At 40.9% G+C, this 19,801-nt stretch overlaps 1 protein-coding gene across 1 annotated transcript in view; it reads right to left on the reverse strand.

Moving 5' to 3' along the window:
• pde5ab (phosphodiesterase 5A, cGMP-specific, b) overlaps positions 1 to 19,801 on the reverse strand; it is a 76,788-nt gene that overhangs the window by 31,645 nt on the left and 25,342 nt on the right. The window contains exons 8-10 of the mRNA XM_030076576.1: positions 13,721 to 13,788; positions 3,040 to 3,148; positions 2,361 to 2,445 (exon numbers count right to left, since the gene is read on the reverse strand). Coding sequence (XP_029932436.1) covers positions 2,361 to 2,445; positions 3,040 to 3,148; positions 13,721 to 13,788 — 262 coding nt within the window. The remainder of the gene's footprint in view (positions 1 to 2,360; positions 2,446 to 3,039; positions 3,149 to 13,720; positions 13,789 to 19,801) is intronic.

A 19,801-nucleotide genomic window follows, 5' to 3' on the forward strand; every position in this document is an offset into this window, starting at 1 on the left:
AACACCTGATGTGAATTTTGCCGTTAAGCTCCTTGTTAGAGAACAGCAACTTGTGCAAAAAGTACTGAAACATTGAACAGTTGGACATGTGCATTCAAAAGTTTACAGAAGGTCACATTAAGTTCACCTGTAAAGGTTAGAATGCATTTTAGGTTCATCCTGAAATTTCACCCGAAAGCCGAATATCCCTAACTTTTTGTGAGTAGTGTATCTACCGTTATTATGAATACACACAGTATAAGGTTGATCACATATCAAAGTTACATATCAAAATGCACAAAAACTGCTCTTAAGACCTACATGTACTGTGACATTTATTGGAGATATACTTAGGACCCTGGAAATACATTTTCATCTTATAGAAAATGTACATCAAATTATACGTAAAATAGGCTAGGCCACTCACAAAATATATTCAGTAATTATCAACAAGTGTGGTTATGGGTACACTGGTCAGTTTTTGCATTTAGTTCTTGAGTTCTATGATAAATACACGGATGTCTTAGTATCCTGAAACCTTTTCAAATCACATGATGTCAAAATATGTTCCTGAACGATTACTGTGTAAAGAATCACACTGCCACATACATACATGTTTGAAAACAAGGTGAAGAAACAGAGTGTAGTGTTACTAAAGTTAGCTTCTTAGAATGAGGCAAGAGAAAAACAGGATTTGAATGAATGTGTTGGAAGCAAGGGTCAGCGGGTTAACAGCGTTTTATTGTAATGAAACGAGTTGTTTTGATGTGGATCTTCACTGCCACTCTTCGAGGCATAAGGACAGGCTAAGAGGACCTGGTTTGTGTGATGGCTGGGGGACACAAATGGTCATTAGTCATCCTTACAGCCAGCTGATGGAGCTGCTATAACCTAATTATGCTGATGATAATCACTATGAATGATGTAGTGGCAGCACCATTCACAGATGCATAATGGAGGTGGTAATGCTGTCTCAGTGTGTTTCTTGTCGGTCAGGCTTTAGACTTAAGGGATAGGAAACACTAAAACATATTTTTGGAGGTGATACATGATATCTCTATATTGCCTGACAGAGAAGACAATGATACGGGGCATTAGTTCCACATGAATAGGTTAAACTGCTGATGTTTTAGCTGCTACATCAACATCACTTTTTTTTCCAGGGTTAAAAAATATCAGGTGAATTAAAGTGGTCCCTCGTTAATCGCGGGAGTTACGTTCTAAAAATAACCCGCAATAGGCGAAATCCGCGAAGTAATCAGCTTTATTTTTTACAATTATTCTAGATGTTTTAAGGCTGTAAAACCCCTCACTACACACTTTATACACTTTTCTCAGACAGGCATTAACATTTTCTCACTTTTCTCTCTTGTTTAAACACTCTCAAAGTTCAAACCTTCGCAGAAAAATAAGGACGCAGAACACAATGCGCTGTAAAAAAAAAAAAAAAAAAAGAAAAAAAAAAAGCATGCAAAATTGCACTAAAAAAAATCCGCGAAACTGCGAGGCCGCGAAAGGTGAACCGTGTTATAGCGAGGGACAACTGTATTGGAAGTTTTGTAGTTTTACAAAGACAGGAATGACTAAAAGGTGGTAATGACTTGACAGTAAATAGTGGTTCAAGAAAGCTCTCTGGTTTGTTCAGATCCTACTGCTCAGGATACAACTGACAATTTTACTTGATCTGCTCCAGAATTATGTGGCTTGCTTCATAATCTATTGAAGTTGTTATGGCACTAGGCACTTCTGTCTCTAATTGTGTTGTCCTACCATGTAGTGTCCAACAATGCTCAATTTGTGGGCCTTTTTCATTTATTGCATATATGCTTTCACTGGGAGGTATAGTTAATACATATAACATTAGTTTTCATGTGTATGCAGATGACACCTTTTTTAACATCACTTTTAGCTTATCACCATAGTCCAATTACGACTTTGATTGATTATATATATGGCATACCTATGGGGTTGTCTTAGAACTTGTGCCCACATATCAGCACACATATCAGCACAAATCACCATCCTAATAAGGAGGACATACACAAGATCTTTCTTTTATGCTGTGTAATGAAGTAATACCACAAAGCCGAAAGCAAAGTTGGTAAAAACCAGCCCAGAGAGTACGTGACAGAGAACTGTCGTGGTGAGAACAAGGCACTTCATGTCACAATCTTGTCCTTTCATGCAACAGTAAGTTATGTTCATGTTTCCGCCCCTCAAAAGTTGTTGAGTGCTGTACAAACTTGCTTGAACAGTAACTGTAATCTGATTTAGGAACATTAACATCTGCATTGCAGCCAAATGTAATGTGATTACAATTACACTGGGTATCACACACACACGCATGCACGCACACGCGCACACAGTGAGACTGAGAATACCTATGACTTTATCCTTCTTGCCATTTCTAATGGGAGTGCAGAGCAAACTCTTGATCTGGTTGCTGGGATGCTCAGGGTTTTCACTCTGTCACAGGAAAAGATGAATCAGTATTCATTGTGGGAAAAGACAAGAAAGATAAACCAACCATTGACGAAGCAATACACCATCTAAAAATACTTGAGAACCCCCACCCCCCACGCCCACAAACCACTTTTTCCAGAGTTCACCACACTTCCATCTGACTACAGATTTCAAATGCCCAAAATAAAGGCAAAAAGCACAATCATCTCTTTCATTTCAAGAAGTATTCCATTACTTACCAAACAAAAAGCCAGATAATGAACAATGAACACCTGAGGACTAAAATGAACACTGAACACTGAACTTGTTGCACTTATTTTGGACTTTGGACTGAATTACAATCTGTATACTCTAACTAGTGATTGTTTTTATTATCACTGCCTAGTATTTAGTTCAATGTTTTAATGTTGCTTAGTGTTTCTTTTACGTGCTCATGTGTGCATGATGAATTCCCCTAAACTAAAGGTTTCATTCATTCATGTACCGAAAAGCAAAGGAAAGATAAAGAAAGAACAGACCGATTCTTCCCTTCCTACATGGAAAAGAAAGGAAAAGAAAAAGACAAAGTCAAGCCCCTGCTTGTTGTCCCGTACTGACCGTCCAGGGGAAGCGCTGGTCCTTGGTTACGTCAGTGATGTTGAGAGGCTGCATGGTGTTTTTAACGTACTGGGCGTACATGTAGTTGATCTGACTGACATCGCAGTCCCTGAAGAGCAACACAGCATACGACTGCATTAAACACCATACATAGAAACACAGTGGTAGAAACAGTGGCAAGTGTCTACTGTCCCACATTTTCATAGCTGGTAGATCATCAAATCGAGCAAGCAGTCATACTTTAGATTTCTGATATATTACTACGATCTAAAAATGAACTTTCAGAGACTTCAAACTTTCTTCACACGACTTTATTCCATCACTGGAATAAAGTCGTCCACATTAGTTTTCCTAAAAGCAGCAGCACTGGTGTGTGTTTCCATGACTTGAAATTGGGCGGAGTGAAACGGTTCCTCTGCCAGTTCTGTAGTTTATGAATGGTGACACGAGGGTGAATGTTTACACCAAAAGTTCAAATTTCAAAATCAAGGAATTTTGATTATGTATTGTGAAATATTTAGTACCTCCGCATGATTTGCAAAATGGTTTGTTGCAATGTAAAATGTAGTAAACTGTAGTAGTGTTGCAAAATTCCCGGAATTTTCAAAGTTGGAAAATTTCCATGGGAATTTTTGGAAATTAACGTAAATTAACGGGAATTAACGGGAACTTTGTGGGAATTTTGTGGGAATTTTCGGGAATTTATATTCACTGCATTCACCCGATCATATACATGTATACATAATAAACATTTTGGTTTGTTATAAGCAGATATGCATGCAAACATGTTACATTATAATGAATTTCCAGGGAATTTTCGGGAATTTTCCCTAGCTGAGTCAAACTGTGTTAATTCAGGCATAGGACTGTGTGCAGTATTATTGTTAAGGTGTGCATATGAAGTGGTTCAAACTACCCATTAAAATGCATAGAAATGCAGGAAATTGAATCGTGATGCTGATGTGATGATTGTCTGTCTCAGTGGAAGTGCTGTAGCCTAGTGGAGTATAGGCTACTGACTGATGATGATCAAATGTGCTCGAAATTAACTGCATATGTGAATCATGGTGCACAGCTGAATTTGCATTGAATCATGCGACATATTTGTTTCCACCAAAATACAAAGTTGACTGTTTTTATTTACGTTTAATATTTAAGTTTTATTTCACACACTTGGGTATGGGGATGATGATTTTACAGTATGCTGGCATTGTGGCCTTTGGGTTAGAGGTGAGTCCTGAGTTCAGGAGATTAGGGTTTCCATTTCCAAAATGGTGATATTGATGTTGACACTCATTTTATTGATTATTGTTTATTTTTGCCCCATTCACCTTAAGTTAACAACAACAAAAACCAAAATTTCCAAAATTCCCAAGCTTAAATTTCCATGGAAACTTTTTAAAAACCTCATTCAATTGATGACAAGAAAACGAAAATTCCCAAAATTCCCGAGCCGAATTTTCCCGGGAATTTTCAGAAAAATTGAAAAAAAAAGTGACAGCAAAAATCTTCTGAAAATTTCCAATATTCTAGAGCGAAAATTCCCATGGGAATCTTCGGAGACTTTCTGGGAAATTTACCGGAAACTTTCCACCCTTTTGCAACACTAAATTGTAGTAACATTCAAAATCATTGGGACTGTCCTTTAAGGAAATTGCTAGTCATCAATTGTGTGACACTGTTTAAAAAATGTATTTAACCAATTCCAATACATTTCCTAAACTTCTGATCGTAAAGCTGCCTCCCTGACCGTCAGGCGAGCAGCACTGCTCAGTAAAACATCCGCTGGTTTAAGAGTGAACTGAGGCCTGGGACTGCACCTGAGCCTGAGTCCACCCAGCTGAACTCGTCAGTCAGGTCTGTCAGAGTTTAACAAGCCTGTTTGTTAGCTTTAGCCGCTCCAAGTCTGACCACAGAGCCAGCATGATACTGCATGATAAATGATGGAAAATGGATATATAAACATAACATGAGGTTAAGGCAAAAGCCAGTGGATGTTGGCTGCACTGCTGCGGCAGGGTGGTGTGTGTGTGTGTGTGTGTGTGTGTGTGTGTGTGTTGGAGAGAGAGAGAAAATGTTTGAGGGAATGTATGACTGAGTGTTCGAAAGAGAGAGAATGTGAGTGTGTGCACACATGACTGTGTGTATGTGTCTGTGTGTGTGTGCACAAAGAGGCAAAGACAAGGATTGTAAAGTGTGTGTGTGTGTGTGTGTGTGTGTGCAATTTAGAGCTTCAAGCTAATTATAAAAACCTGTTCTGTTGTGGACTCTACTCTTTCTGTCTTATAAACACACACACACACACACACACACACACACACACACTGAATATGGGCATGAATGTAACTTAATGCTTGAATGCAATCAATCCTAAAAAACACTGAAACTTTTCTCTCTGTTTGTCTCCAATCAGGCTACAGAATAGCTAACGGCTTCACTAAAAAAACAAACAAACAAACAAACAAACAAGCAAACATTGTGTCAGCGGCTGCAGTCAAGCTCCATCCAGAAAAATATGTCAGTTGCTCCACTTTGTCCAACTTAAACAACATGAACGAAACATGCTGCCTGCCATCTCTGCAGGCAGGATCAGCGACGTCAGCTCGGCTCCAGTGAACTTCCTGCCCCGTTTGGGAAGCCGCAGCCCCGTGCTTAATGTCACTAGAAAGAGCCTCCTGTGGGCCAAGTCGGTCAAAGCTAACATCCTGCAGTGTGCTAACCCCCCTGGTTACCCCATTTGGAGTCCGCCTTCCCCCAGCCCTCCCAGAGGAGCTGCAGTACACACACACACACACACACACACACACACACACACACACACACACACACACACAAAGACACAGCAGCCCTTCCAGGCCATTATTCGATCTAAACAGGGGATGAGAGCACTGGGAAACTACGGAGGACAAGAACAAGAAGAATCTGGACTGTGTCACTGCTGCCTCAGGATTCCCCTTTGCTGGTACCTTCCTCTCAGGTCCTATATTGCCTGGCTATGTTTTTTATCAATTTCATTGGTTTGTTTGTTAGCAGGATGTCTCAAAAAGTTATGAATGGATTTGCACAAAACCTTGTGGAAAGGTTAGCCATGGGCCAAGATAAAGAACTGATTAACTTTTCATGGTGGTCTGTGTTTGTTGCCGATCACAAAAAGGCATATACCGTATTTCCCCAATTAATCGCCCGGGCGTTTAATATGCAAAATCAACTTGGACTCCAGGCGTTTAAAAGAACCAGGCGGCTATTCGCTGCAGGCCTTTATTTATTTTTGCACAGACCTGCACCAAGCCATTATTGTGATGACAGTTACTGTCCAACATATTTATAGTCGGTCGATTTAAGATTACGGCACACCCTTTTTTTCTAATGTTAGCTAGCTCTCTTATATTGACAGAAAACGAAAGTGCCACATTGTTATTGTGCGGCTAACTGTTTACTTCTGCAAAAATAAGGTGAATAGCCTTATTTTGGGTTTACCTCAATATAATGCAAATAATCGCCCTGGCGGTTATTTGGGTGGGCGTTTAATACGCAAAATGGGTGCAGACCCCAGGCGTTTAAAAGAACCAGGCGGCTATTTGCGGCCCGGGCGATTAATTGGTGAAATACGGTCAACTTGGACTCCAGGCGTTTTAAAAGAACCAGGCGGCTATTCGCTGCAGGCCTTTATTTATTTTTGCACAGACCTGCACCAAGCCATTATTGTGATGACAGTTACTGTCCAACATATTTATAGTCGGTCGATTTAAGATTACGGCACACCCTTTTTTTCTAATGTTAGCTAGCTCTCTTATATTGACAGAAAACGAAAGTGCCACATTGTTATTGTGCGGCTACTGTTTACTTCTGCAAAAATAAGGTGAATAGCCTTATTTTGGGTTTACCTCAATATAATGCAAATAATCGCCCTGGCGGTTATTTGGGTGGGCGTTTAATACGCAAAATGGGTGCAGACCCCAGGCGTTTAAAAGAACCAGGCGGCTATTTGCGGCCGGGCGATTAATTGGTGAAATACGGTAACTTCCCAACAGATGCACACAACATGGCAAAACTTTGTGGAAAGCCTGGTCATGGGGCAAAAAAGAGCTGCTTAAAGTTGGGGGTGCGCCAGCCTTGAGGAGTACACCTCATCAGTCACTGGCTTCATGGCCAACTGCATCAGTGATGTCATGACTGCCAAACCAGAAACCTTGGATGAACAGTGGAACATGCAGCGCCATTAGCGCCTGTGACACAACATTCAAATCCAGCAATAGGGATGAGCTTAGAACACCAAGGAACAACCTCAGACGTGGCAATAAGGTAGCCACATATAAATACAAACTACAGACTGAAGAACACTTCACCAACAACTCTGACCCACACAGCATGTGACAGGGTATTCAAACAATCACAGACCATAAAAGCAAAACTGGCAGTGCACCCATTTCTGATGCCTCATTGCTGAATGAGCTCAATGCATTGCATGCATGCTTTGAAGCCAACAACTCGGAGCCACACTGCAGGACCACTGCAGGTTTAAAAAATCAGGAGCTCCAGCTGTCTGGAGGTAATGTAGCACAAGGCCACCGGGCTTGATGGCAGGCCTTGCCGAGCTCTCACAGTGTGCACATGTCAGGTAGCTGGGGGCCTTGTTGATTTTCAGTGTGTCCCTGGCACAAGCTAGAGGCCCCACCTGCTTCACGAACACCACAGTCAGTCCCATCTCAGTGTCACCTCTCCTCAGATGTTTGAATGACTCCAGCCCCGTCTCACTGACCTCCATCATCATGAAGTGTTTTGAGGGGCTGGTCAAAGCACATATCAAAGCCAGCATCCCACAGACACCACAGACCTGCTGGCGACCTGACAGGTCGCCAGTCCATCGCAGGGCCACTTCTTATTTTTATTTACTTATTTTATTTTTTATGTCTAAAACTGTCTAAAAGTGCATTTCTATTTATTAATTTATTTTATTACGGTGTCAGTGTCTGCACTATGCTTTTATGTTGCACCAGAGACTGGTGCACAAGACTTTTTGTCATGCCGAAATAAACTGAACAATATCTAACCATTCAATCTGCAACGACTCTATCATATCATATCACTGACTAACTAAAATCTAATAAGCCTCATATCAGTCCCATATGTTGTTAAACCGATAATATCTAGCTAGCTATGCTACACTACACCACACACACACACACACACACACACACACACACACACACACACCCCTCTTCAGCAGTTGCTACACACATCTACAATTAAATCTTTAGCTCATTCTAAGCAACAGAATTGGATTGTGTGTGTGTGTGTGTGTGTGTGTATTTCTATCTCAGTGCCTCTTAAATCAATTTACAGCTTATTTACTCCTGTTGCTGCAGCTCCTCCAATCCCTTTTCTCTCCATCAGTCTCCTGGTGAAGCTCCTCTCATCCACCCTCCTCTCACTTTGCCTCACGTCTCTTCTGCTTCATGCATCCCCTCTGCCTTTCACGATTCTTAAGTCAGCTTCTCATTTCAACCTCATGAGATTGAGGGAACCTTTACTGATTGCCACTGGGAACCAGTTTCATTTACAAAAGCAAATTTACTCTTAAGGCTCATTTATGCTCCCTTTATATACGAAAATAAATATGTACATTTCAAACAATAAAACCATCACTGCCCATATACTCTGATGCATTCTTTACATTGACATCGGTGATAAACAATAATTCCACAAGAGGGAAGCTCAGTAAAACATTTCTAACAACAACAGACACATAACGGTGGAGGAGGTCAAAATAATGGACCTAATAATGTACAAAGAAAGAGGAGGAGGCAGTGTTGTAGAGGGTGGAGGTCTGTGATGCCATTAGTTACATTGCAGCAGGAGGAGGGATAATTCTTTTCTCAACTATTTCCAATGAGAGAAGTTTTTTTGCTGTGTTTTGCTCACAGGCTGGTCTCCATTTAAATATTGGCTACACTGGCCCCATGATTTCCAGGTTAACTGCTCCATTTTTGCTCCATTGCTATTTCTTATATATTCCTTGTTTATAGTGTATATATTACTTGCTGCTATTTATCATATGTTTATACTGTAAATTTGCACATTGCCCACATCTATGCACACTGTATACATCTATGCACACATTTTTTTGCACATTGTTTTTTTTTTTTGCACATTGGGTACTCAGATCTTTACATCTCTAGTGTCATCTTTTATTCTTTATTTTTTATTTATTTAATCTTGTAATCTGTGGATACTGCTGAAAACTGTGAATTTCCTTCGGGATGAATAAAGTATCTATCTATCTATCTATCTATCTATCTATCTATCTATCTATCTATCATTTTGTACATATACATAAGCTTTCTGAAAATGTGCACAAACGCAGATGAAATGAACACAGGAGTGCTCATGGGAACATGGCAATGAGTATAGACAGAACGCTCCGTAGCAATATAAATATATAGAAATACGGCAATCGGTAGAGTGGCATATTTCCACCTATGTTCTAAAGATATGCCACATAGTTGACCAAATTAACCTTTTGTCAATTCTAACTTGTCATGCTTTCAGGTAAAGTTTTTTTTTTTTTGTTTGTTTGTTTAATAAATTCAAACATTAGAAGTTACGTGTGTGTGTGTGTGTGTGTGTGTGTGTGTGGTTGATTTATGTGGTTGATTACCCCACCACTCACTGTTCAGGAGCATGAGGTGAGGCGGGTGCTCAGAGCTGTGAACACAAGGAAAGCTACTGGCCCGGATGGAGTACCTGGGAAGGTGCTCAAAGTGTGAGCTGGCCAAGCTCTCAGGGATTTTCACCACCATCTTCAACCTCTCCTATGATGGCCTGCTGCAATGACTTTCGCCCAGTTGCCCTCACGCCCATCATCGCAAAAGTACTTCGAAAGGCTGGTCTTGCACCATATCAAAACCTGCCTCCTTCCTACATTCGATGCACATCAGTTTGCCTATCGTGCCAACAGATCAACCGCCATAGCCATAGCCTTTCACACTGCGCTGAGCCATCTGAACATCAGGGGAGCTATGATAAGGATGCTTTTTATTGACTAAAGCTCAGCCTTTAATACCATCATTCCGGACATTCTAATCAGCAAACTGACTGAACTGGGCCTCCCCTCACTCACCTGCACTTGGATTAAAGACTTCCTGACCAACCGCCCCCAGTCTGTTCTACTTGGCTCCCGCCTCTCCTCCACCTGCACCCTCAGCATCGGCTCTCCACAAGGGTGCATGCTGAGTCCACTATTGTACTCCCTCTACACATATGACTGCAGTCCAGCCCACCACCAGAACACCATCGTCAAATTTGCAGACGACACTACAGTGGTGGGTTTAATTTCAGGGGGAGACTAGTCTGCCTACCGGGATGAGATCCCGGAACTAGCAGAGTGGTGCTCAGCCAGCAACCTGGCACTTAACACACAAAGGAAATCATCCTGGACTTCAGGAAGCACAGGGCGGACCCCTCACTCCTCTGCATCAATGGAAACTGTGTAGAGAGGGTCCAGTCATTCAAATTCCTCGGCACCATCATCTATGCCGACCTCACATGGACTGAAAACATCACCATGATCATTAAGAAGGCACAGCAGCGCCTTCATTTGTTAAGGGTGCTGAGAAGGAACAACCTGAGGCAGAAGCTGCTGGAGATCTTCTACCGCTCCTCTGTGGAAAGTCTGCGGACGTACTGCATTACAGTCTGGTATGCCAGTTGCACCTGTTTGACCTGCTGCCCTCTGGGAGGCGCTATAGGTGCATTAAAGCCCGAACAAACAGACTCAAGAACAGTTTCTTTCCCAGAGCCATAACCACTCTGAACTCAAACTTGCACTAACTGCCCCACCTCCCAATCATCCACTCATCTTCCCCAACACACTCCCTCCCCCTTTACTCCCACAGATATTTTTACTTTTTATCCAGTGCAATATTTCATATCACTGCAATATTTATTCAGTGCAATATTTCATATCAGTGCAATATTTATTTATTTAGTGCAATATTTCATATCAGTGCAATATTTACTTATTCAGTGCAATATTTCATATCTCAGGGACTACTCATATTTATACTGTATGTTGTTGTTTTGTTGCTGCTGTTGTGTTTTTTTTTCCCATATAGACGCACCTTAAGAGATTGTTTACAATTTCGTTGTATCTTGTATGCAATAACAATAAAGGAATTCTATTCTATTCTATTCTTTGTATTTATTGTATTTCTGTTTCTGAAAATATGCATTGTTTTGTGATAGGCCACGTCCACCATCACACTCCCTTTTAGCAAATCAGCATGGCAGGTTAATCAGCTGACCAGGCTTTCCACAACATTTTGCTATGTTATAGGACTCGGTTTGGAAGTTATGCACCTTTTGGCAGTACACCACGCTCACTTTAGATAAGCATCACAAAAAGTTAATCTGCTCTTCTGTGGAGCGAAAACCTTGCCTGTTATGTTCATCCATTTGGAAGTTATGCAGCGGATGTATTACGCTTTCATGCCCCATTTGATCAATCAGCATAATCAGCTCTTTCTTGCCTCATGACCAAGGTTTTCACAATATTTGTCCATGTTATGTGAATCCGTTGTGAAGTTATTCGTCTTTTTTGTGATCAGTGATGCCCACCACCACACCTACTTTTGACCAATCAGCATGAAATGTTAATCAGCTCTTTCCTGCCCATGACTAACCTTTCCACAAAGTTTTGTGTAAATCCATTCATAACTTTTTGAGATATCCTGCTAACAAACAAATAACATAACCTCTGTCCAACTTTGTTGGGGGAGGTAATAAAATAAGCATGAAATAAGTGACAAATTATTTACACCCTCACTACCTCAAACAATGAGCACTGCAATAAGAACCGCATGCTCTGGTGTCTGCAGGACACAGAGCTTGGCTTTGGTATGACACATACATCATCACTTATGATGGCTTGGATTTGAATCCCACTAACCAATCAGTAGCTACTGACATGTCCAGTCCCGATAGCTGTTTTAGCCATTGTATGTCGCTGTCGCAGATTAGAAATCTAATCTAACCCTACAGAACTGCACTTTGTTCTATAGATTTATGTATATATTTATATATACACCTAACTGTGTAAACACACACATATGCACACTTTCAGTTAAAAAAAGGGTTGCAGGACATATTTCCAAGCACTGAGGAGTCTTGCAGAATCACTCTTCCACATATGTGACTAATAGAGCCGTCAAATACAATAAGACTTAATGCGGACTTCAAACAGCTTGTGTGTGTGCGTGACGGTGGATCATTAGGCATCTTGGACAGGTCTCGGACAGCCTCCAAGATGCTCAGGTCCCTCTTCATCATGATAAACAGATTGGGATTGCACAGATGTCAAACGGACCTTAACGACACGCTTTGTATTGAGCCAAAACTGCCCAACTAATGAGAACAGGGGCTTTGAGCTGAAGGCCCGCGATCAGATGTCCTGGATATTGGCAGGTGAAGGATGTGGATTAGCTCAAAAAGAACCTGAGAGGCCGTGGAACAGCTCAGCAGAGTTAGTTATGAGCTTTTGCTATTTCAATTCAAAGTGATTTAGTGGCATAATAAGACTTTATTCATATTGCCAAAACTTGTCTTTCATCTTTCTTTCTCGTGCTGTTTGTCCCTCTGATTGGATCTCATGATATTATCCTTGTGCAAATGCCAATTGCACAAATGCCAAATGCCAATCACACAAATAGGGACATTAGGAGGGAAACATCAAGGATAGTGCCTAGGGATGCGCCAATATGGCTTATTAAGACCAATACCAATATACATTTTTTAAGAATTTTAGCACAAAAGCAAGAAGAACCATTTATTTAAAGAACACCTTATTTAAATGGTTCTTCAAAAATGCCTCCAAAGTTCTTCAAAAACCCATCAAAAAGTTTTTTTGATGTGGTGCTGAAATCGGTCTTCACAGAACTTTAACTCTAAACCTTGTTGAAAATAGTTGTTGGTGGAGCCAATTAGTTCAACGTAGAACACTGTTCAAATGTTCCTTTCAAATGAGGAACTATCCATTAAAAAAGCATATCTTTTGTAGTTGATGGTTCTTCATGGAACTATTAAAGAACTATTTTAGAACCATTATTTTTCTGTGTGAAACAGCCACCTTATAATGTTCTGTTTATGCTACTAACAATGTCATCACCATTCATAAAACACAGAACTGATAACTGCCTGTGTAAAGCAAATGTTTCTGTGAGGACTATTTTCTAGTGGAAGGAGCATTTCACTCTGCCCAATTTCAAGTTAGGGATAGGGTTATCAAAACATAATAGTGCCTGCTGCTCTCAGAAAAACTATGGTGGACAACTTTATTACAGTGATGGAATATTTAAGTCTATAAAGAAAGTTCATTTTTATATCATAGTGGAATGAATGGAATCCAATGGCTAGATAAAACATTGGAAAAATTATGTTGGAATTCTAAAAAATTGTTTGCTTTGGGAAAAGATCATCAGAAATGTGAAGTATAAACATTATGCAGATATTACACTAAACATGCAGAATCACTGGTATGGTCCTTTAAAGCAGATACTAGCTGATTGCTGATACATCGGTGCATCCCTTCTAATAAGAAGCAGGGCAGATGGAAAAAGCCTCGAGGTAAACTCTGCAAGGTTTAACTCTGATTGAAGGGGGTTTGAGCTGAAGGCGATCTCTTTACCTTTTGGGGACGTCCAGCACTTCTCCGAGCTCCTCGTATTCCATGTGGAAGACACTGGAGAAGGAGTTCTGTGAAGAGAATTAGCCTTGGTTTATTTATCTAATGGCAGACATGCTGGGGGGGTCAGCGTGCGGTCAGCTTAATGTTGTTAGGATCAGGTGACAACACACATACACACATATACACGCAGAAAATGGGGTCTTGGATCAGTCTAGTGCATAACCTTAGAAAGAGGTCTGTGTGTAAAGGTAATGTGCATTTCTATAAGGCAACCCAGTGTGTGTGTGTGTTTTTTTAAATACCCAGCCCCCCATCAATTAAACGATTAGGGCTCACTGCGGCGTCCAGCTACCCTCCCTCCAAGCCAGTGACAGTGCCACGCAGCCCACTGAAAAAAACCTTTCTCTGCAGGGAAAAAAAAAAAAAAAATGAAGGGAAGTTGATCTATTGCCTATCAAGCCTTGCCAGAAGGAGAGTTTATTTCAACATTCCAGTACTTGTTTCACTTTCCCCCCCTTATAGGGTCTTGTTTTCTCTCAACCTGTACTCCCTCCCCTCCCAGCCCCTCGCAACGGATCCTTTTTCCATGTTTAAGAGGTGGGGACAGGATGTTAAAAACGGACAAGGCTTCTCCGTTTTGGAAAAATAACCCCCACCTTTGCCGAGCGGGCACTTGCTCCCCCTGATGTATCTGGGTTAAGGTTATAAAGCTGCTTCAAACAAAACGAAAAGAGGGCAGAGGACTGTTATGACATTTATTGGAGCCGCTGTGCAAGGACAACAGAAGTCTTTCCTGTGTGTTGGGATACAGGAAGAAATTGAGCTGGTTGTCTCATATTCTTCAGAGGCATCAGTAATGAGGTTACAGGGATGCTTCATTCACCACAATGTGTCCACATGGGTTTTTTAACATGACAGCGGAATGCAGCTGTTTATAAGAGTCAGCGGTGGATGCGTAAATCCCTTGCTGTCTGCTTGCATTAAGTCACATATCTCAATAGACCTCCAGTCAGTTTGTCAAGCAGGGAACAATGCAGCGTGTGATTTATCTGTGTGATAGCACAGCGGGGAGGGTGGCAATAGAAAACAGCAGGTGGCCTAAAAACTGTGGAGCGACTGGTATGACGTCCACACACATGCACTAACACACACAATAAAAACACACCTCTATACACAGCGATTGTGTCTGATTTGTTTCCATAGCCAGTTCAAGATTTATTTCGACTGGGGGAGAGTCAAACAACAGAGGAGAAGAAAACACAACTCCCACCAGCCAGCCAAATGTCAAACTCTATCACATATCATTCACACACACACACACACACACACACACACACACACACACACACATACACACACACACACACACACACACACACACACACACACACACAGTCTACACAAAAACATGCAGAGACTGATTGTGCACTGACATCATACACATACGAATCATACATGCAAATGTATTATGTTGATGTGGTAATAATATAATGATGATCACCATGATTACCATAATATGGAATCACCATAATACATATTTTTGGTAATTTCATAGTTATGTTGCTGTTTCTTTTTAACCTTGTCTTTTTAAAGTATTACTTTTAGGAACCCTGTGTAACATCTGTAGATGAAAACTGGCCTTCGGCTAATTCTGGTACATTTAGAGAAATGCTTCATTTCATTTACACTGTAGTAGCCACACTCTGGAAAATCAATTCATGTGAGTATCACTATTCCTATCTTTTAAGATTCTAAATTCAATCACAAATTCAAAAAAATGATTCACTGAATTTTATTTATTTATTTTTTCCAGTCACATTCTAGTTTCAGTTTTCTCATCGTGCTCAAAAGATCTGCAAAATGTTTAGCTGGCAAGCCAAACCTCCTTATATTGTGAAACGATTTCCTGATCTCATTACTGCATGTTTGTTTGGTAAAGAGAAGCGCTTTAGTTCCTGTGCTGCAGTGCTGGGTTGTGACCTTTGGACCTGGTGCTGCTGGCGAGATGTTGGTTTCACATTCACATCTTCCATGTTGAGTTGTGAAACATTTGTTGTATTTCTGAAAATCTAATAACTACTATTACTACCACTACTAGTAGTAGTACTACAACTACTACTAATAACTAGAACAAAACTACTGTAGATGCATTACTCAAACGTGGACTACATTTATATTGAGATCATACAGACTGTTTACAGACAAGTTTCAAACTTGTAAATTTATATATTTACTCAAGATTTACATTTGATTGTATATTGTATTGTATATTTTTATTTCTTTGAAACGTATTAGTCTAATGCAGTCAAATGGAGAAAGTAACTCAACACTGTAATGTACAGTGACAGGCTCTCTGTATGGCAAAAATCTGGCATGGAATTTGTAATGGAATTAATGATTCTACACTTTAGTAAACTCATTCCATTCCATATTCCATAAGTTTTAGTGCATAGTGCACTGGAGAAGGAGCCTGAAAATAACACCACTCATCTGTTTTGAATGCAGAGTAGATTTTGAATTGAATTGTAAGATTCACCAATGTTCCCATCCCTATACTGCACTGTCCCGGTTAAAATAAAATTTAAAAAAAGACACCATGCATCACACAGGTATACATCCTGCTTCCAACAAGATACCACGCAATACAATAAAGCTGAGTAAGACAACGCAGGTCAGCATGTGAGAAGCTGCTGTGTACAGTTGGTACAGGGCAGCTGTCATTTACTCAACTTCCTCCAGGAAAGTTCATTGTCCTGGAGGAAAACTGTGTGGGTCCTATTGAAAAAATACAGACACTTAACACTGACACCTGTATACAGATGGCTGTCGTGCAGATAAGGGCAGTAAATGTCTGATCCCAGAGTAAATGTTTAGTAATGCAAGAAAAATACAGAAAGGGGAGAAACACAGGGAGACAGCTAGTCTGGCAACTGTGACGTCTTCAGAGGAACAGACAGACAGACAGACAGACAGACAGACACACACACACACACACACACACACACACACAATTACAAACTGGGTTACAACAGAGTCTATAAAAGCCAAGGATAGCTCTATTTATGTTATGTAACATAAAACACCTTCAAACCAAGGACATGCTTCCCTGTAGTTTGGGATATAGGGTTACTTGCTACTTTTGATTCCATCATTGCACTTTTCTCTGCCCTTTATACCACTTTGACTGTGCTCTAACTTGATACTGTAATTTGCTGTTACCAACGATGCTGCGTAGCTGGACAGACCTCCATTGATCTTCATCTCAGTGGGACTAACTTGGTGAAATAAAATACCAGGCAAAGCTAAACACAAGTGTTTTATAGTCTAATAAAACAAAAGCACTCAAACTACATAGCATTTTCAATGCAATAAGCCCACACCAAAGTCAAAATACCGAATGGTAAATGGGCAGCAGTTTTACATAGAACTTAATATTTTGTGAAACCAGCATTTACAATAACTTGACATTCAGTGCAGTCAGATGTCAGCCCAGAGGAATCAGTTAGATGTTGTTAGGATTGGTGGTGAGACTGGAAACCACTGGGAGAAATGTAAGCCTAAGCGTAGATAATATAAGTAAATGCAAACTGACAGTCACATCTAATCCTGGGTATTGGTGAACATTTTATTATTTAGGTCAGAAAACCCAGAGAGGTTCCGATATCTTTTGATTATACACAATTAACAAAGTTATTTTGTCAGTGATTATAAACCATTTAAACTGCACAGTTTCCCACTTAACTCCCAAATACCAGCTGAGGAATGGGCAGTAGGATGCATGGACGTTGACATTTTGAGACATTAGTACCCTACTAATAAAAACAAATCACTGAGTAAGAGTATTCACGGTGACTTGGCAGTCATAATGGCACACCAAATCTTATAGTTCTGGATCATACCTCCACTGAAGTCAGACCAACAATAGATAAGAATGATGCAATATGTTAAGAGAAAGCCTCTTGTCTCACACTTGAGAAATGAACCTAACTGCTGAGGGGAAAGCAGGTTAGGTTTGATAAAATATGGGACTCATTCCTGTGGATTTTGAAAAGTGATCAAGGAGATTACACAGGATATGTGAGTCAGGTTGAGGGAAGGGGAAATTGTGAACATATATGTAGATGCACATTACTAACTAGAGGACACAGAAAACTAAATCTTAAAAACGTATTATACCCAGATGAAGTGACGCTCATTCCGTTCTGTTAAATGTAACATTGTGGTCCTGCTTATGGGGCATGCTGGTGGCTCACCAGATAAGAGCATGCACCATGCACCAAGGCTGAGTCCTGATCACAGCGTCCTGGGTTCAAATCCAACCTCAGGCCCTTTGTTGCATGTCATCCAGTCTCTTCCCTGCCCCCTCTGTCTCTTTCTACTGTGACTGTCAAATAAAGCAGAAATGCCATCTAAAAAAAGATTGTTGTCTTGATTACTACATATATAGCTTTTTGTAACTATTGTAATTTTATTTTTCTTTACATTTGACTTTTTTTTCATTTTAATTCTTAATTAGTTTGTCAAGGGCAGTGAATGGTTGGGAGGAGTTAAGAAAACAATTTCTATTCTATAATATATGCTGGTTTCATATAAATAAATTTCAATATGTATGTAAAAAACTGTTAAAAACTACACAACTAATTGAGCCTGGCGCAAAACGAGCACATAGATTGTTTGTACAGCAGCTTATTATGACCTATTATTACATATTAGAGTTAAGCGACCTCTCCTGTAAATAACAACACAGTAGTGTAGTGGAGTGGCTTACGCGCATGGTGTGACGTTGGTGTGATACATGGTGTGATACATTGGCAGGGTGTCTGTTGCCTCTCTGTTGTTGCTATTTTTGGATTTTACTCGCATTTCTGTGTTTTTAAAGTTTATTTTTATCCAGCTGTTCAGCTCTTTTATGTATAATTGCAACGATTGGAGGATCCTGTTTTTTTAATTTTTTTACTTGGACTAACACAGTGAGTTGAGCGCACATGTAACCAATGCTGCTACATGGTAACTCACACATGACAAAAAATGATATCAAAGTGTCACTATCCTGAAAGTAAATAAATCATGATGGCATTGCTTACCTCTCCAACTGGATGTATAAGCTGTACTCTGCTTAGCCAGAGGATTGTCAAACTGGAGGGGAGAATATCCCTGCTATACCATCTTCGGGAGGACGAAAAGTTCATGGACTCCCTAGCAGCAGCAGTTGATGGTGTGGCTAATCAGGAGATCACCATCCCCTGGACTCAGGTTTGACTGCGGGCACTGCATCTGATCCCTGATCAGTTTCTCCAGAGCTATGGTCTGTGGTTGTCAAAAGGAGATGACCAAACACCCATCATCTGTCCCTGATCCAACACAGTCTGCTTCTGTAGGTGATCTGTGTGCCTCGGCTCCCCATCCCAATGCAGAAACACGGACTGAGGTTCCCTGGCTCAGTCTTGGTGCCAGGCCCGAGGCCCCTGTTAGTGGAGCTGCTCACCAACAGGATACATGGGAATGCGAATGTGAACCCGGGAGTACTGCAGGTAGACAAAGTCGTGAACGCAGCTGGAAGCATATCTTAAGACCACCAGCAGTCTATTATATTGCACTGATGAATAAATTTGACATCCTGGACTTTACACCCTTGGTCCCAGAGCCAACAGAGCCCAGCCCCGCAGTGATACATCAGCCCCATCCCACCACAGCCTCTCTGCAACCTGTGGGGTGGATGACAGATGTCCACCTGCTCTGTCCCCCCAATTCACTGGAGGGAACCTATTCAGTCTACTGCTGTGTTGGAATATCAGAATATACTCTCAGTAACAAATGGAAAAGGACCTCACTTGACCAGGGTTCAGCTGTGCTTCACTGCCTCTCCCCTTTCCCCCCACCACTTCAAGTTTCCTCATGGCGTGTTGTACTGGAGAGACAGGCGGTTCCTCCAGCTCCTTCGGTCCTCGTAGTTGGTGATTCCATTATCAGGAATGTAAGAAGAAAGTTTACTCGGACGCACTGCTTCCCTGGTACAACAGTATCCGACTTAACGGAGAGGATTCCATCAATTCAGGCCAGCTGTCCTACTTGTCCCAGGAT

The sequence above is a fragment of the Myripristis murdjan genome, chromosome 18, assembly GCF_902150065.1.
Source record: "Myripristis murdjan chromosome 18, fMyrMur1.1, whole genome shotgun sequence".
In the NCBI taxonomy this organism is placed as follows: Eukaryota; Metazoa; Chordata; class Actinopteri; order Holocentriformes; family Holocentridae; genus Myripristis; species Myripristis murdjan.